Source organism: Podarcis filfolensis (assembly GCF_964270895.1).
Source record: "Podarcis filfolensis genome assembly, chromosome: 2".
NCBI classification, from domain to species: Eukaryota; Metazoa; Chordata; class Lepidosauria; order Squamata; family Lacertidae; genus Podarcis; species Podarcis filfolensis.
Genome location: NC_139605.1, coordinates 20,012,847 through 20,029,913, shown reverse-complemented (window position 1 = coordinate 20,029,913; position 17,067 = coordinate 20,012,847). Strand labels below are relative to the sequence as shown.

The 17,067-nt window shown below is 42.3% G+C and overlaps 1 protein-coding gene and 1 long non-coding RNA gene across 21 annotated transcripts in view; one reads left to right on the top strand and one right to left on the bottom strand.

Annotated features, from left to right (window-relative positions):
• Positions 1 to 17,067, top strand: part of IHO1 (interactor of HORMAD1 1) — a 54,990-nt gene that overhangs the window by 1,343 nt on the left and 36,580 nt on the right. The window contains exons 1-7 of one of the 20 annotated variants that reach the window (XM_083601465.1): positions 26 to 109; positions 1,751 to 1,802; positions 4,097 to 4,205; positions 5,053 to 5,106; positions 6,973 to 7,064; positions 8,625 to 8,693; positions 16,309 to 16,462. In XM_083601465.1, the coding sequence (XP_083457591.1) occupies positions 8,638 to 8,693; positions 16,309 to 16,462 (210 nt within the window). In that variant the 5' untranslated portion in view covers positions 26 to 109; positions 1,751 to 1,802; positions 4,097 to 4,205; ... (1 more) ...; positions 6,973 to 7,064; positions 8,625 to 8,637. Of the gene's footprint in view, positions 1 to 25; positions 110 to 1,275; positions 1,662 to 1,750; positions 1,803 to 3,681; positions 3,699 to 3,828; positions 4,206 to 4,236; positions 5,107 to 5,200; positions 5,226 to 5,550; positions 6,003 to 6,330; positions 6,427 to 6,472; positions 6,498 to 6,972; positions 7,092 to 8,624; positions 8,694 to 16,308; positions 16,463 to 17,067 lie in introns of those variants that run through there. The other 19 variants (XM_083601466.1, XM_083601452.1, XM_083601451.1 and 16 more) reach the window with 19 other exon arrangements.
• LOC310757415 lies at positions 2,326 to 5,396 on the bottom strand. Its single transcript, XR_014545181.1, has 3 exons — positions 5,258 to 5,396; positions 3,753 to 3,836; positions 2,326 to 2,941 (listed from the first exon to the last, which is right to left on the bottom strand). It is a non-coding gene; the product is annotated as an uncharacterized lncRNA (long non-coding RNA).

Here is a 17,067-nt window from a genome sequence, read left to right as displayed (position 1 = left end):
GCGGAAAGCATGGATTGTTAGATCAGGGACAAGAAGTCTGCCTGATGCTCAATGTGACATTTCAGCCCATTCTCTGCTCTTGAGAAGGAACCTGTGTTACTAAAATGTGGTGATTAGTACTCAGACAGTGTTTGGGGTAGTCAGAAGGGCAGGTAGATAATGTTGCCAACTGCTCTCGAGAGAAAATAAGTAAATAAAAACCCTTGCCTGGCTTGCTCCAGTACCTTTGAAAGGGGTTTGCTTAATAGAAATCAAATACCAATAGATGAAGTGCGTTAACCAACCACTTAAATAAATAGTCACAACTTTAAAATGGCACTTTGGCTTGGCACTGAGATTTGATCTTCAGCAGACATTGTCATACAACTTGTATTCAAACTTATTTCTATAATCATGAGGGATAAAACATTTGCTAGGTTCTGATCTATCTATCTATCTATCTATCTATCTATCTATCTATCTATCTATCTCCATACTGCTGTGTACCATAGTGGAACAGATGATCTTTGAGATGGACTAGGATTACGATACAGTTACGTGTGCCACTAAAATACATCCTCATGAATGTCTGCAGAACCGTAGCCGTAGAACGGCATCTTGTCACACAGCTATATTCACTGAATCTGCCTTAAGAGTGTGAATTTAGGACCAAATAAGCATTTTATATGGTCAAGATCAAGCTTCCTCAACCTCAGCCCTCCAGATGTTTTTGGCCTACCAACACCCATGATCCCTAGCTAGCAGGACCAGTGGTCAGGGATGATGGGAATCGTAGTCTCAGAACATCTGGAGGGCCGAGGTTGAGGAAGCCTGGTCAAGATCCTTACCCACCATAGCCATTGTAGGAGAGAAGATGAATGGATTTATGAAATAGTAACTTTAAATATTGGCGTTTCCGTGCGCTGCTCTGGTTCGCCAGAAGCGACTTAGTCATGCTGGCCACATGACCCGGAAGCTGTACGCCGGCTCCTTTGGCCAATAAAGCGAGATGAGCGCCGCAACCCCAGAGTCGGTCACGACTGGACCTAATGGTCCCTTTACCTTTACCTTAACTTTAAATATTAAAGTTATGGCTTTTATGCCAGGTTGAACATCAACCTCTTTAAGTGCCCAGAAAAAACTATGTGTTTTTGTAGAAGTTTTTGTAAAAAAGGTGCTGGAAGGTGCTTAAGAACATCCACTAAATAGGAGACCAGTTGCTTTCAGGCACCTTCATTGCTTGTTAATAGATTAAAGGCTTCTTGTGTCTCACTACAGAGGCAAAAAAAATCCACTTCCTTCAGATATATACTTGAAGACAGTGCTTGACAATAGCCCTAAGCTCTGTGCTGTGAAGGAGAGAAACTAGAGAGTGTAACAATGAGGTTAGCTGTCATAGATGGCTATGAAGGAAAATGTCCTTCTTTAATGAAATGTTACCTTTTTGCACAAAAGCCCACGGAAAATATCAAATCTTATTTTCTGAGCCCCAGAGATCCAGCCAGCAATCAGCACAAAACTGAATCTCCACAGCCACTTCTGAAGCAGGGAACATTCTGTGTAATAGCAGAAAATAACACAACAAACTGGTGCCAAATCTCACTGAAATTGTACAGTGCCAAAGCAACTCATTATTTCTTAACGTGTATGGAAATGTCTTCAATAGGAGCCAATGAAGCCTTGTAAGAATAGCATGGATTTTTGTCATAGTCTGTGGGATGGTGATAAAATAATTTAATAGAATAATTTAATAGAATTTTTTGTTGCGCAGATGGCCAAAGGGAAGAATCCCACAAAGAAAGGGCAAGAGAACAACGAAGCAGGTATGCAGCATTTAGTGCCTACACTGGTTGGTTGGTTGGCATCCGTCTGTATCAGGAGACTATGGAGGAGTGTGCCTTGGAGGGTATGCACTGATAAAAGCATGAAATCCATTATCCGGCATAGATTTTGACTTGTTGAGAATCTACTTTCGAAGTCATTTTAAAAATGCAATTATAAAAATACATTTTCATATTTCACGGTGGCAAAGGAAGGCTTAATTATTTGCAAGTCAGAAGCCAGAGGGGGGCTCTCCAAGCACAATTATACTTGGTAAGGGGATATGCTTGTGTTATGCATGGATCTGTATCTTTCACCATGATTCTTAGGCCCTATTCCAACTGTGCCATATGGTTAGCCTGTGTCTCAATATACTCTCAAACTCTGTTTCTTTCAGTATGTGTATTATTTGCTGGCATGTACATAATTTGCACCTGTCCTGAAATATATTTAGCAGATGATTAACAGAATATTTCACACACACACATTTGTTTTTGTTAAATAATTTTTATTAATTCTCAGTTTCAAAAATCCAATATGGAGTGTGTGTGTGTGTTTTAAAGTGGATTTAAGAAGCTTTGGGGTTCTGCAGATCATGCTATTTGGGAACGAGATTTGTATAGCATACTAAAAACGATATTCAGTCTTATGGTAGATAAATATTAAAGTAAGTTTTTTTCTGGATATGGTGGAAATGTATTCTTGAAGGTAAGGCAGTCAAATGGACTCACAGGATCAGTATGCACGGCATAGCAACTGTGGTCTAAAGTGAGCAATGGTAGCATCAATTTCCTATATTATTTAGTATCTCTACTGAGAGGTATTTTTGAGCCTACTTCCTTTTTAACTCTACCAAACCCGGGGGCAGCAGCCAGCAGGAAGAGCCCAGAGTTGAACATAAAACTGATCTTTTTTCACCTGAGTGTCTTAACTCAGCTCAGCTCAAAATATAATTGGGATGTTAAAAAAAACAACCCTGTGGCGGGAATGTACTTTCTCTTTCATGTTGTATCCTTCTACTTTAACAATATTGGCATTCACATGTAAAAGCTGAAACAGAGCATACCATCTCTTCAGTTTGCACAGGTTGGCATTATGGTGTACTGGCTATATACCCGGTACCATCATACTCAAGAAATAACTGTATTGAAAAAGGAAAGGAAAAATAAAAGAAATTACTGTATCTAGTAATAGTAGCACTGACTTTTTATTTTTTTGGGGGGTGGGATCATTACAAAGGAAAAAACCAGATAAATATTATTACTCCCTTTTCAACTCTTTAGCAGGATATTGAAACAATGAATAGTTAATAAGTCATTACAGCTGCATAACCAACGCTGATAAACTTTCCCTTGGAGAATGTGTAGCTCATGGATTATTTACCCAGTTGTTGTGATGGGAAAATTTAGCTCCCTCTAATTTCCTCAGTAAGTGAAATTCCCATGGTGTTTATATATTACAAACATTGGTTTTGCTTGCATATTTGCATGCCCTTCTGACAGCAGGAAAAAAAACGGAAAGTCTTACCACCCCAAGGCTAAAGTAAATCATTGATTGCATAAATTACAAGCCTACAATGGGTAAAGCTCTTGGTAAAGTAAGTATGAATCCTACAATTCTTGTGCCCAGTATGGTAGAGATAGTGACCAAAGTTCTTCAGGCTGCAATCCAAAATACAGGTAACTAAGTGCTACTGAAATCAGTGGGAGTGGAGTTCTAGGGAAAACTTGAACAAGATCAGACTCGGGCCCGGCTCACCCATGAGGCAAGCTGAGGCAACTGCCTCAGGTGGCCGGATCCATGGGGACAGAAGATCTGACCTCCAATATATGCATTGCCTGCTGCTACTGCCCTCCCCCCCCACTTCAATGACCTTTGATTCCCATTTCAGCTGTTGGGTAAGGTTGCTTTGATTCCCCTCCACCTTGTTCCTGGTGTAGATCTTCACTCACCCCCTCTTCCCTGGCCAGTGGATGTGAGCATCATGTTGTGGTTTGCCTCAAATGCCAAAAGGTCTTGGGCCAGCGCAGATCAGACTGTATGTATAAGAACAAAAACTTATCAAAACTTAAGACACCACACTGCATCACTTCAAGATTGATTTGGAATTTGTATTTTACACTTCACTAGGAGCAAAAATGCCATTTGCCTACAGGCAAATCAATGGAGCACAAGAATGCTGGATATGGATTGAGTGAAGGTCCATGGGGCAATTTAACTAGACTGAACTTTGCCCCTCTCCAATATGGCGTGGAAAAATATGCTATAGCCTCTTCTGCCATTATATCTTTTAAAGGAAGCCAGTTTGCACAACCTGTTTTGAGGGAATGTTTCAGACTTCTATCATTTGAACTGTTGGAATGAGATTTCCTACCTCGATTTTGTTCTTTATGGGATAAGCAGAGGTTAGTAAATGGGGAGATTGCAAGCATACCTTCCCCCCACTTTCACCCAGTGAGAAGCAAGCTCAAAGCCACGTCTTAATTTTTGGAATATCAGGGGCTGCCTGCCAAAACTCACTTTATTTCGCACACCTTTGTTCTGCCCTTTGTCGGGGCTTACTGCAAAGCGCTTTGTGTAACATAAAGGAAAAAAAGAATGGGAATCCTGAATCACAGGGGCTAGGATTAATGGAATGGCTCATTAGGAACCTAACAATGTCATCCTATCCCCAATTTATGCTTGCTGGGTAAAGTAGGATTGCTCCCAAATCCCCATTCACACTGGCAATCAAAAAGGACACTTTTTGCAACAACTCTTCTGTTTGCGGGACACTGACAGTGCCAGGGGGGATATGGGTCGATGAAGGGCATGTTGATGGAGGAGCAGGAATCAGGATCCTATGCTTGGGTCAGATCTGCTCACACCCAGTTTGAATAATATCATGTCTGTATCTCTTTGGATTAGCCACTTTTTGTCTCTTGAAACAGACGTTTCTGTCCTTTGAGAGGAGCACCTTGCTCTGCCCCCATTTCTTTAATGACCACACAAGTGTCAGCTTTTTGGGGTGACTTTGCATAAAAATTATGTGGACCGCCTAGTTACACTACAGACTTTCATTTGTGTTCTAGCAGTTTAACTCTCATGGCTTCCCCCCCCAAAAAAATCTTGGAATTTGGTGAGGTGTTGAAAAGCCTATTAGAAATTTCCTAGCCTCTCCCTCAATTCCAAGAATTGTAAGTAGAGAGAATGAAGATTAAACCAGCTTTGAAGCAACCTAACAGGTTTCACCGCTTTCTCTCTGACTTTCAGGCTGTAAGCTTATATACCCCAACCTGAGACTCAAATACCCCATTGGACTCAAAGGTACTTTTACTTCTGAATAGACATGTATGACCACACGGACATTATTATTGTTATTATTGTTATTATTATTCTTCACATGAACTTTTAAGAGACTGTTCAGAGCTAGGCAACGGGCAAATGTAACTTTTGATTCACATTTATATGCACTGACTTAACAATTGTGATTTTGGTTTGCTCATGACTTGGCTACCATTTCTTTACACAGAAAAAATGGATTGCTGAGGTCTTAATATTCGGAGTAATGGGGTTTCCAGATTGTTTTTTCAGGGGATGAAGAGTCCTGAGATCTCTTGAAACAGCAACTGAATGTTGTGAGGGGTTAAGATCTTCCCGAATGGAATTTCTCTTGAGGAGGAATCTGATTTATTTATTTTTTAAACAAAGCAGTTTAAAGTAATAATAATAATGATGATGATGATGATGATGAAATGTCGGTACATGTAACCCAAGTCTGTGGTGCTTCAATCTTCCTGAGGCTCTGAAAAGACGGGTGAGATTAGAAAAAAACAAGATTGCCCGCTCCCAAATTTCGGGCTGTGAAGGGAAGGTGGAAACGAGATGAGGACATTTCTTGTGAGGGAGGCGATAACGTTAATTCGGTCAAGGAACTAAAATACTTATTTTTATTGAGGCGCTGCCTCTCGGGGGCGGGGGAGGGAAGGTGGTGGGGAAGAGACTTGTGCGGGCCTTGTGCGATATGCTTTGCGCGTGGACCACCATTAAAACTTTATATATATATATAGCGAGGTTCCCTCGCTGCGTGAGGGAGAACTGTGAGGGAGCCTCTCGAGGCGCTTCGCCTGAGGAAGAGTGTCAGGCGCCTCTCGCGCGCTGCGCGCCCACTAAGCCAGGGAAGGCGGAAGAAAGAAAGGTCTGCTGAAAGGAGGAGGAGGCACGTTAGCTTTACAGTTTAAACATGTCAGCTCCACACACCCAGGGACATTTCTCAAAGGGAGGTGGAGTTGCATTAGCAGCGCAACCCCAAGAGGGGAAATGTGCTCCCGCCTCAAGTCCCTCTTGGTTTTACATTGGCACTTGGGGGCGGAAGGGAAGGGATGCGGCAGGTTGCAAATCATGCAGAGGCAGCAATGGTTCTTCCAATACCTCAAGCGCCTTTCAGGCACGAGTGACTTTGTAACAGTAGCCGGGGGTGTGGTGTATGAACCGTTCAGGGCGTCAAAAATAAAAATAAAAACGTCAAAGCGACGCCCATGGGACCTGCCACAAAATGGTGCAGCGTGGTGGAGCCGCCTTGCAGAATCTTGAATTTGGTTTTCTGCCCAACCGACAGCAGCGTCCTGTGGCCATCTAAGCATCGATGCATTACTGTATTTTAATATTTTGTTGGAAGCCGCCCAGAGTGGCTGGGGAAGCCCAGCCAGATGGGCGGGGTATAAATAATAAATAATAATAATTAATATTATCATTTTTTTGCGAGGGGTGTTTTGCCCCTTAGTTTTTCCTTGTGGGGGTATTTTCCAAAGATGCTGATGCATGGGCATAGCCAGAATTTTTGTTTGGGAGGGCAGGCCTTTTGTTAGGGGAGGTGCAGAACCTCAGCTATGTCATTTTATTGATTTGTATTGATTTAGGTGGGGCAACTGTCCCCTGCCCCCCTGGCTACGCCCATGTTCTCATGTCGTCTTTCCCCCCAAGCATGCTGCTATCAATTTCCTCGCCTTTTGTCGGCACTGTTTTGCCAGGGACACAATTTGCTATTGTAATAGGAGGGCACATGGGTCATAACTGAGCCCTGATTTTTCTGTGTGCATGCTAAGCATGTTAGCTTCCACACATTTTTTCAAAAGGCATGTTTTTCAAATCCAAATTTCTTTTTTCTTTTTCAAATATACGTTTCTATTCCAGGGCTTTTCATCTACCCCAGTTGGAGGAACTTGACACACCATATATTTAAAGCACATCCCTGCCCCCAAGAATCCTGGGAACAGGAGTTTAAGGTGCTTGGAACTGTAGCTCTGTGAGGGGTAAACTGTAGGGTTTCATATGTATTGTGTATACAGTCATACCTCATGTTACGTTTGCTTCATGATACGTTTTTTCAGGTTGCGTCCCACGGCGACCTGGAAGTACCGGAAAGGGTTACTTCTGGGTTTCGCTGCTCGCGTATGTGCAGACGTGCAAAATGATGTCACGCGCATGCACAGAAGCAGCGAATCGCAACCCGTGCGTGCACAGACGCGCCGCTGCGGGTTGCGTTCTATTCATGTTGCGAACGGGCCTCCGGAACGGATCCCATTCGCAACCAGAGGTACCACTGTAAATGTGTTTTATATGTATTGTGAACTTGGGTGTTGTTTGTTGCTTTGTACCTGCCCTCAATCACTTTTCCACCCTCCAATACCCTTCTTGGTAGTGGCGCCCTCACTGTGCAACAGCCTTCCTTCAGATGTCAAGGAAATAAAAAACTATCTGACCTTTAGAAGACATCTGAAGGCAGCCCTGTTTAGGGAAGTTTTTAAAGGATTGAAGTTTTTGTTATGTTTTAGATGTAAGCCACCCAGAGTGGCTGGGGAAACTCAGCCAGATGGGCAGGGTATAAATGTAACAACAACAACAACAACAACAACAACAACAACAACAACAACAACAACAACAGCATCTTAAAAAGAGGAAGCCAGGAAATGAGTAACAGCATTATCAATTTCTATATGTTAGAAAAAGTTGCTACTGAGGTCTCTCACAAGAATAGTATTTGACTTGCATAAGGCTTGTGCAAGAGTAATTAAGAGGCCTTCCACAAGAGCTCTTTTATTATTTTTTAAAACAACAGCAGCAGAAATCCTGATATATGGATTGTGATTACAGTTTCCTTGGTAACCCCACACATTTATTGTGTGGTGATCATGAGAGAATTGCTCTTCCAAATTGAGGGTGCCTTCAACATGTAGGAATCGGTGGAAATAGATGTCTTTCATTTGGTTTTGGGGACCTCCAGAAATAAAATGGCTGTAGGTTGTGCTCAGCTGAAGAACAAAGAGAATCAGATATGGTGACAGAGGCCACTCATCAAAATGTCACACCGTACATGTGACAAACTGCCCTCCAAAAAAACCCAAAAGAAAAACCACAATGGCCTTCCCCATTGCCAGTGTATAATGTGCTATTTTTACATATTGGATTTTCTGTGGGAAGTGAAAAATCTAGTTTACATGTAAACAAACATCTATGGGCTGGCATTCTGATGAAGGTGACTTCATCTTGAAGCACCCTGTGTTTCACTCCTGTTGATTTTTAATGCTGAGTGGCACTAGAATCTTGGCAATAACAACAAAACCAAAGCAATATATTTGCCTGGGTAGTATCCATTCTTGAAGCAAGGTGGTCAGCAATTTACTTGGAGATTGTGTCTTGTTTTAGGGTAGTTTCTTCCACTGCCTAGCTTTCATGGCAGTGGTGGGGGAAACAGTTGTTAAAATTGATGCCTTGATGAAACAGTGTATGAGAAGAATAATGCACCACACTGCAACATTCACATATTTCTCTTTATGTTTTAACAGGCAAGCCTGGGAAATGAATCCAAATCTCTGGAATGTCAAAGAGATGTTTAGCACTCCTATAAAGATGGGGTAAGCAGGTTATTGCTGCCATTGTTATAGTAGCATTCTTGTGCCATTATCGTTGACAGTGCATAAATTCCAACCATGGGTTCCGATTCTGGTTTCGACGCTATAACCAACCCCAACTGTAGTTTGGGCCTATAAAGCCTTAAACGGCTCAGGACTGCAATACATCAAGGAGCTCCTCTCTCCATATGAACCTACCTGGATCCTGAGATAATCATCTGAGGCCCCCTTCTTCATGCATCTCCTCCCATGAGAGGTCTGCAGGGTGGCAACACAAGAGCAGGCCTTTTCTGCAGTGGCTCCTCATTTGTGGAATACTCTCCCCAGGGAAGTCTGGCGCCTTCATTATGCGCCTTCCTCATCAACCAGGCCTTTGGTTGATTAACATGTTATACCCCTATTAAATGTGTTTGGGGGGGTTATTGGTTTGTTATGGGTTTTTTATTACAGTGGTACCTCGGGTTAAGTACTTAATTCGTTCCGGAGGTCCGTACTTAACCTGAAACTATTCTTAACCTGAAGCACCACTTTAGCTAATGGGGCCTCCTGCTGCTGCTGCTGCGCCGCCGGAGCCCAATTTCTGTTCTTATCCTGAAGCAAAGTTCTTAACCTGAAGCACTATTTCTGGGTTAGCAGAGTGTGTAACCTGAAGCGTATGTAACCTGAAGCATATGTAACCCAAGGTACCACTGTATTGTTTTTATCAGGTATGTTGTGCTTTTATATTATATTTTTATGTTGTGAACCGCCCCGAGATCTGCAGATGAAGGGCAGTATACAAGTTGTAATAATAATAATAATAATAATAATAATAATAATAAGTCAGTGGCATGCTGGGGATCATAGAATTGTAGAGTTGGAAGGGACCCCAGAGTCATCTAGTCCAATCCCTGCAATGCAGGAATCTCAACTAAAGCATCTGTGACAGATGGCCATCTAACCGCTGCTTGAAAACCTTTGAATGAATGAGAGTCCACAACCTCCCAATGGAGTCTGTCCCGCTTTCGAACAGCTATAATAGGAATACTACTACTACTAATAATAATAATAATTTAGGGGGGGCCACTAGGTGGCGCATCGGAAGATGGCTGACAATAACATCTCTCCGACCCACACGAGGTAATTTGGAGGCTATGATGGGGGTAATTAGCCTCCTTAACCCCCCCAGGATTGGGGGGGGGCGGCCCTTGCCTGCTGTGCCGTATACCACCCCCGAATTTGTGGGGGTGGGGGCACTAGGCACAAAGCCCTCCTGTGGGATGCCGGCACTCCTGGACGCCGTCCCTGATTCGCGCCGCTAGTTGCAAGCATCTTCAAAAGAAACAATTTGGACGAGATAAATTGCACATGCTTCAAGGAAAAAGGGGAGTAAAGACTGCTGACAGAAGAGATCTCTGATAACAAGACAAGAATAAAATATGAGAAGATACGTCAAGATACGGTATGACTGAGGGGGGAGGGGGGGAAAACCTGCCTTCCTTTTTCTTATGTGATTTAACAAGAATCCCCTCCCCTAATGAGTCAGAAACTAAGGACTTAAGCTGTGGATTTAAGGCTGTGTGGAGATAAACTTTCGAACCAAAGCAATGTTTCAAGATGAAGCTGGAAAGCTAAGAGTTTTGGAATGACACAGTTAAAAATGCCGTCGCCATTTTGGGAGGCATTGTTGGAGCTCTTGGGTCTGGGAGGAGAAAGAGAGAAATAGAGTTGTTTACATATCGTGGATCAACTTCTCGGTGGGACAAATGCCAAATTTATGATGGAAAGAGCGATGTTATCTACAAAGGAGATATATGGAAACCATCTGGACTTAGTGGAGGAACGGGAAATCCACACAGGATTATTATTTTGCTTATCGGCTTAAGGAGACTAACAGAAGAGATCGTAAAGGAAAAATAGAAATTATATGAACAAGATATGATGTGGAAACACCAAGATAAGACTGGATAGAATTATGAATTTTGTCTGGATTGATTGGGACTGATTTGGACATTAACGCAGTAATAAGAAGATGATCTGAATCCTCCTTTGGATCTTGAAGTATGGGTTCCCCCAACAAAATTTAAAAATTTGGCTTTGTAATTTGGAATTTATGTGATGTGATTTAATTTGATGTGATTGGCCAGTTAATAAAAATTATTTAAATAATAATAATAATAATAATTTTATTATTTATATGCCGCCTGACTGGGCTCTTCCTGATGTTTAGTTGGAATCTCCTTTCTTGTAACTTGAAGCCATTGGGTCGAGTCCTACTCTCTAGAGCAGGAGAAAACAAGATAATGAAATCTCCACATAGAAGAGCTCCTGCTGGGTCTTTGAGTATGGTTTTTGAACATTACACTGCTCAGAGCACTTATTTGTGCGTATCAGAGCTATTTCATAATGTGCAGATTAGCTCTTAGTGATCTGGACAGCCTAGTGTCCTTGCTTTTAGAGAAATAAGGAATTGCTGCCTCTGTGAATTGGCTCGAAAAGCATTTCATTAGTCTAAATTAGAATTTACAATGTGATGCATGATTATGCAATCTGAAGCCCACGACCTTGTGATTTTTAAAAAAGGCATCTCTAGAAGTAGGGCAGACTGCATTTATATGGTTGATATGAGTAGTATTTAAGGTGACATGCAAATACATCCATCAGGTGATGTATAATTTGTTACTTTTTCTGAAAATGTCTGATCTTATATCATGCTACAAGAACACAGACATGGTAATATATTTTAATTTTACTTGAGGGGGAATATTAAAATGTGTGGAAGATACTGTTTTACCGCCAGATTAAATTATTCTAGGCTTTGCGAGCATTTTATCTCTGTAATTTCCCTTGTGCTGTTTACAGTACAAAGCTTATTATGTGAAAGGGCCTCTCTAGTCATGATGAAGACAGTGCTGAAATGAATCATGATGCTCAGAATACAATTTACTCATTATACGACCGTGGAGCTTATTCTACTGCATTTATGAGCTTGCTTATAAGTTTTTCATTTAAGAAGTAACAGAAGAATAGGTTCTACATCTAGGATGTAGCAAAATATCCAGTGTTTTTCCTGTTGTAGACATCGAGAGAAAGCAGCGGCAGGGCAATTTGTAAAAGTGAGAGGAGCAAAGTAGACCCATTTCACAAACAGATTAATCCTGTGTAACACCAGCACAGCCACGTGACCAATTTGGCCCATTGAGCATATGCTCTCTAAATTAACCTTCTAAAACTGTCACAAAAATTTACCAGTGTACACACTAAATCCTCTGCTATTGTGCTTTGCTATGATGGCGGATGAGGAGGAGGATTAAAACAAGAAAATAAATTAATAATTTATTTGCCAATTAAGGGAAATGTACTCACGTCAGGCAGGCGAGTTAATAGAATTTTGTAAGGCAGAAGGAGTCAACAAAGCCAACATGGAGAACAGTGTGATTAATTTTCTCTGGCATGATTTACCGTTTATTGAAACACATGCTGCTTAATTGTGTTACCATCTAGTAGTTTTCAAGGTCTGTTTTTTTAAACAAGGCTTACTAGAGTCATATCTAAATCAATTTTAATGTTTTCTCCCAGTGTAAGGATAGCACAGTTATATAGGAAGACTCATAAGGGGGCATCAGAACCTGTGGCCCTCCAGATGTTGCTGGACTCCAACTCCCATAAGCCACAGCTAATATAGCCAGTAGCCAGGGATGATGGGAGTCGTAGTCCAGCAGTATCGGGAGGGCCACAGGTTCCTAACCCCTGATTTAAATACAGTGGCACCTAGGGGTAAGAACTTAATTCGTTCTGGAGGTCTGTTCTTAACCTGAAACTGTTCTTAACCTGAGGTACTATTTCTGGGTTAACAGAGTCTGAAACCTGAAGCGTATGTAACCTGAAGCGTATGTAACCCGAGGTACCACTGTACTGTATGATGCCCTCAGGAAGAATCTGCTCCCTCCCTATCTTTCCCCACCACTTTTTAAAATAAATAGTTATTTGAATCAGGTAAACACATATGACATAAGTTAGCTTGTTCACACTATGATCATCATGGGAGTCAATTAGAGGATGACATGCAGGATGGATGTGGAGTAATGTGTGGTGATTAGGGCAGAGAGTTAAACTTCAGGTCAGGTCCAGTCCTGTGGTACAACTTGGTGAGAGCACTGCCTGTTTTTTTTATCATGAACTGCCCTTGTATGCAGTGATTGCAGAAGCACCATTCCAGGACTAGAAAAGGGTCTCAATGACAGAGGATGGAAACGTGAAAAGTGCTAGCAGGGATGCTAGTGCCTGAACCACAGATGGTATCAGAGGAGGCCAGATCTCCCCCAGGCAAATAGATTGCCCTCTCCACTGTCCCCTATTGCTGGACTTTTGTGCTTACTACAAAGGAAGATACTTTTCACATACTGGGAGCCTGTGTGGTGTCATGGTTGGAGAGTTGGGTTAAGACCTGAAGCTTGCTGGGTGACCTTGCACCAGTCTCTGCCTCTCAGTCTAACCTACCTCAAAGGGTTGTTGTGGGGATTAAAAGAGGGCAGGGAGAGCAATGTATGCCTCCTTGAGCTCTTTGGAGAAAGAAGTGTGATATACAAGAAATAAATAAATTTAGAAAGGTGTGTTCCATATGGGATAATGATAGCCCTAAAAACCTGTTTTTTTGGGGGGGGGGGGACGACATAGTGGTGCTGTCAGTTTAGGACTTTGAGGCAACTGTCCAGGGTTCCACTCAGCAGAATTAGCAAAGTTAACTGCACTAATATAGCTCTGAATGTACAAATCTAAGGCTCTTTCTCTCATCAAAACCCTATTCCTGAAGCCCCAGTAGAACATCCCTCACCAACAAGAGTTGCTGCTTCACCAGGGAATGGAGGTGGGATAGCAGTTACTGTACATAGGAGCTTGCTGGATCAGACCAGTAGCACATCTAGTCCAGCATTTTGTTCTCACAGTGGCCAACCAGATGCCTGTGGGAAGCTTGCAATCAGGACCTGAGCACAACAACACATTCCTCCCTCGTATGTTTTTCAGCAGCTGGTATTCAGAAGCATACAGCCTCCAACCTTTGCGTATAAAAACTGTCCTGCTCCCTTCACTAGCCCTCAGGGTGACCTAAGGAAAAAGAAATCTGGGGCGGCAAGTAAAAGGTCAGGCTACTTTAAAACCAAGTGTCAGTTTAGTCCAGCAGTCTGTCCCTAACAGCAGCCAGCTGCCTCCAGAATCTCATAGGCATGTGATGGCCTCTTTGTTGGAACAGAATATGTAGTTCTGGCGTACTGCATTGAGAAAGGCTGACCCATACTGTATGTTAAAACCACACTGATTAAATGACTTGGGAAGAATTTTTATGTGAATCCATTGTGACTTTTATCAAATATCAATTTCCATTACTAATGTAGGATGGAGGGAAAGTGCACAGTTGTAGGTGGTATTCAATCCCTTTTTAGATGTAATTTGTGCATAGCATAGAGCTTTGTCTGCATCTGGTACACAGCTGAGTTCATAGTCTGATGTTATTATATTTAAAACAACATTTGCATATTTATTGCATTTCTGCAGTCATATGCTTCCCAGTCATTTTTCTGATGTGTCAGTACTCCTGTTCCAACATGGCTGGCATCCTATAAATAGCAAAGATTAAAAGCAAAAGCGCTGTTTTGTTGGAATAGGGCCTCTGACATCAAATAAGCATGTCGGTGTTTGAGCTGCAACAGAAAAGCACGATCTGAAAGGATGAAAAGGGAATGATCTGGCAAGCCTAGTAGAAATCAATCCTCAAAATGTTCTCTAAACTAGGGGATAGCTAAGGACACAGAAGTAAAGGAAGAAACTTACTTTTTAAACATGTAGATTTAAATGAATGGCTTTGTTATATGCAGTATGCTAAGGTTCTAAACACACCAAAGGCTCATACCCTGGGTCTTCAAAGAATTCTGATGACTTTGAAGAAGTTGCAGAGAGAAAACAGTTTTGTATGTGTAATGGTTATAGGGGTTGCTCGTGCGCAAGTTGCCGCCACTCCTGGCTAGGTTACCTGGTTAAACCCTTTCTGTCTGGACAGCCCTTCACTTTGTGGCTGTTTCAGTCGCTGGCAGAATCCGTCAGTGGGCGTTTCTTGAACTTCTTCCAGCAAAGAAGTTCTTTGATGCCAAGTCTCCGCCTACTCTCCCTGCGCGGAAGTCTTCTGCGCAGGGTGGGTGTGGGCAGCGGAGGACCCGTGCTCTCCCCGCTGGTCTCCGGCGAGGAGTCCTGGAGCCCCCTCGCCGATTCCCCCATCTGCCCCCCTTCACCCCTGGTGTTACGCTGATTTCCTTCCCCAGCAGATGGGCTGCCTCTCTCCCTGCTGGGCCCCTCTCCAGCATCGCTCTGGAGCCTTGCCTCCGCCTCTGGCTCCGATGGCAGTTCCCTGACAGTATGTGTTAAGTTGTGGGTGAACATATCAGACGACACAGTGATTCTTCAAACAGCTCTTGTTTATTCACAGGCCAGAACAGAACTGAACTGAAGGGTTCAGTCAGCCTGCTTATATAGAGCTCCAGTACAACGTAACTGTAACAATTTTCTAAAACTATCCAATCACTGAACGTCACTTTCGATCCCTAGCCAGTAGTTGTTAGGAGGGACGCGGGTGGCACTGTGGGTTAAACCACAGAGCCTAGGACTTGCTGATCAGAAGGTCAGCAGTTCGAATCCCTGTGACGGGGCGAGCTCCCATTGCTCGGTCCCTGCTCCTGCCAACCTAGCAATTCGAAAGCACGTCAAAGTGCAAGTAGATAAATAGGTACTGTTCTGGCGGGAAGTTAAACAGCGTTTCCGTGCTTCTCTGGTTTGCCAGAAGCAGCTTAGTCATGCTGGCCACATGACCCGGAAGCTGTACGCCGGCTCCTTCGGCCAGTAAAACGAGATGAGCGCTGCAACCCCAGAGTCGGCCACAACTGGACCTAATGGTCAGGGGTCCCATTACCTTTACTATTCTCAGTAAGTCACAATTCCCAGAGTGGTTTGAGAGTCAATCCCTCTTCCCAGGGAATTCTGGGGATTTCAGCATCCCCCAGTTTTCTGACGTTTCACCTATAACCTTTCTACACAACTGTAAGCTCATTTTAAAAATAAATAAGATTTTCAGGATGATGCAGGATTCACTGCCTGTTTCCAAAGTTCTGTCCTTATATAGAATTGTAAAATACAAGTGACCCAAGGCATAAGTAATAACAAAATAATCAGTTACATCAAATTTGCAGTTGCTGCTGAGAACTCTTTTTCCACTTCTGTTCATTCTCATGTAATTTCAACCAAAACCTCAGACATTTAAATTTGTTGGAAGAGGGGAATGATCAATTGTATTACTAGCAACATAAAAACGTTATTTCTGAATGCCATGAGAAGAATGATACAGGCCTTCCTTAAATCAATGATACTAGGATTCCATGTTTTGTGGCTTATTTCTTTCTGATGAATAGTGGAAGTTCCTCTGCCTCCAAATGAACATTCATCAGGATTGCCAAGCATTTAATACTGTTTTGTTATGGAGTTTAGGCAGTTTTGGGCATGATAAAGAACCAAATATATTTTGGCTGTGCTGTGTGTTTTTCATATCTTGTCATTACTATTTTTTACACTTGCTTTTTCTGTTTTCCTGTTTCAGGCCTAACAAACCATTGAACTGGACCAGTGATTACAGCAGTATGAGTGACTCTCAGTTCCTTTTTGGTTCCCAGTTCTGCCCGGAGAATTCACAGTCGGCACTGACCCCACTAGAATTGAGACAAGACAAAGGTTCACAGCAAAATTCCCAGGATGTGAGTCTGATGTGTAATGTTTCTATGCTGGTAATTTTCTGCCTTTGGGGAATTAGTAAAAATTGAACATTATATCGAGTTTGTTATTACATTGCTTCCTGCAGAAGCTCTATGCGGCATATTAACCTCACAACAAATGTGGCTGTGTAACCCATGAAAATTTATTTCTAGAACCAATGGAGCCTGAATCTATGTAGTCCACATGCAATCTAGATCTACTGCATATTTTTTACCCCCTGAAAGACACCTCTTGAGAAACTATTTTCATTCTGAAAATAAAAGCTCATTGCAAATTGATTTTGCTTTACCTCACAATACATCCATCCCAGAAAAAGGGTGCATTTTTAATTTCAGAATAGAGTAGTTGCTTTGGAAGGCGATCATCAGGCATCCGCACAACATGACCAGTCCAACAAAGTTGATGTTGAAGAATCATTGCTTCAACACTGGTGATCTTTGCTTCTTCTAGTACACTGATATTAGTTCGCCTATCTTCCCAAATGATGTGTAAAATTTTTCGGAGACACCGTTGATGGAATCTTTTGAGGAGTTGGAGATGGCGTTTATAAGTGTTCCATGTTTCACAAGCATATAGTAAGGTTGGT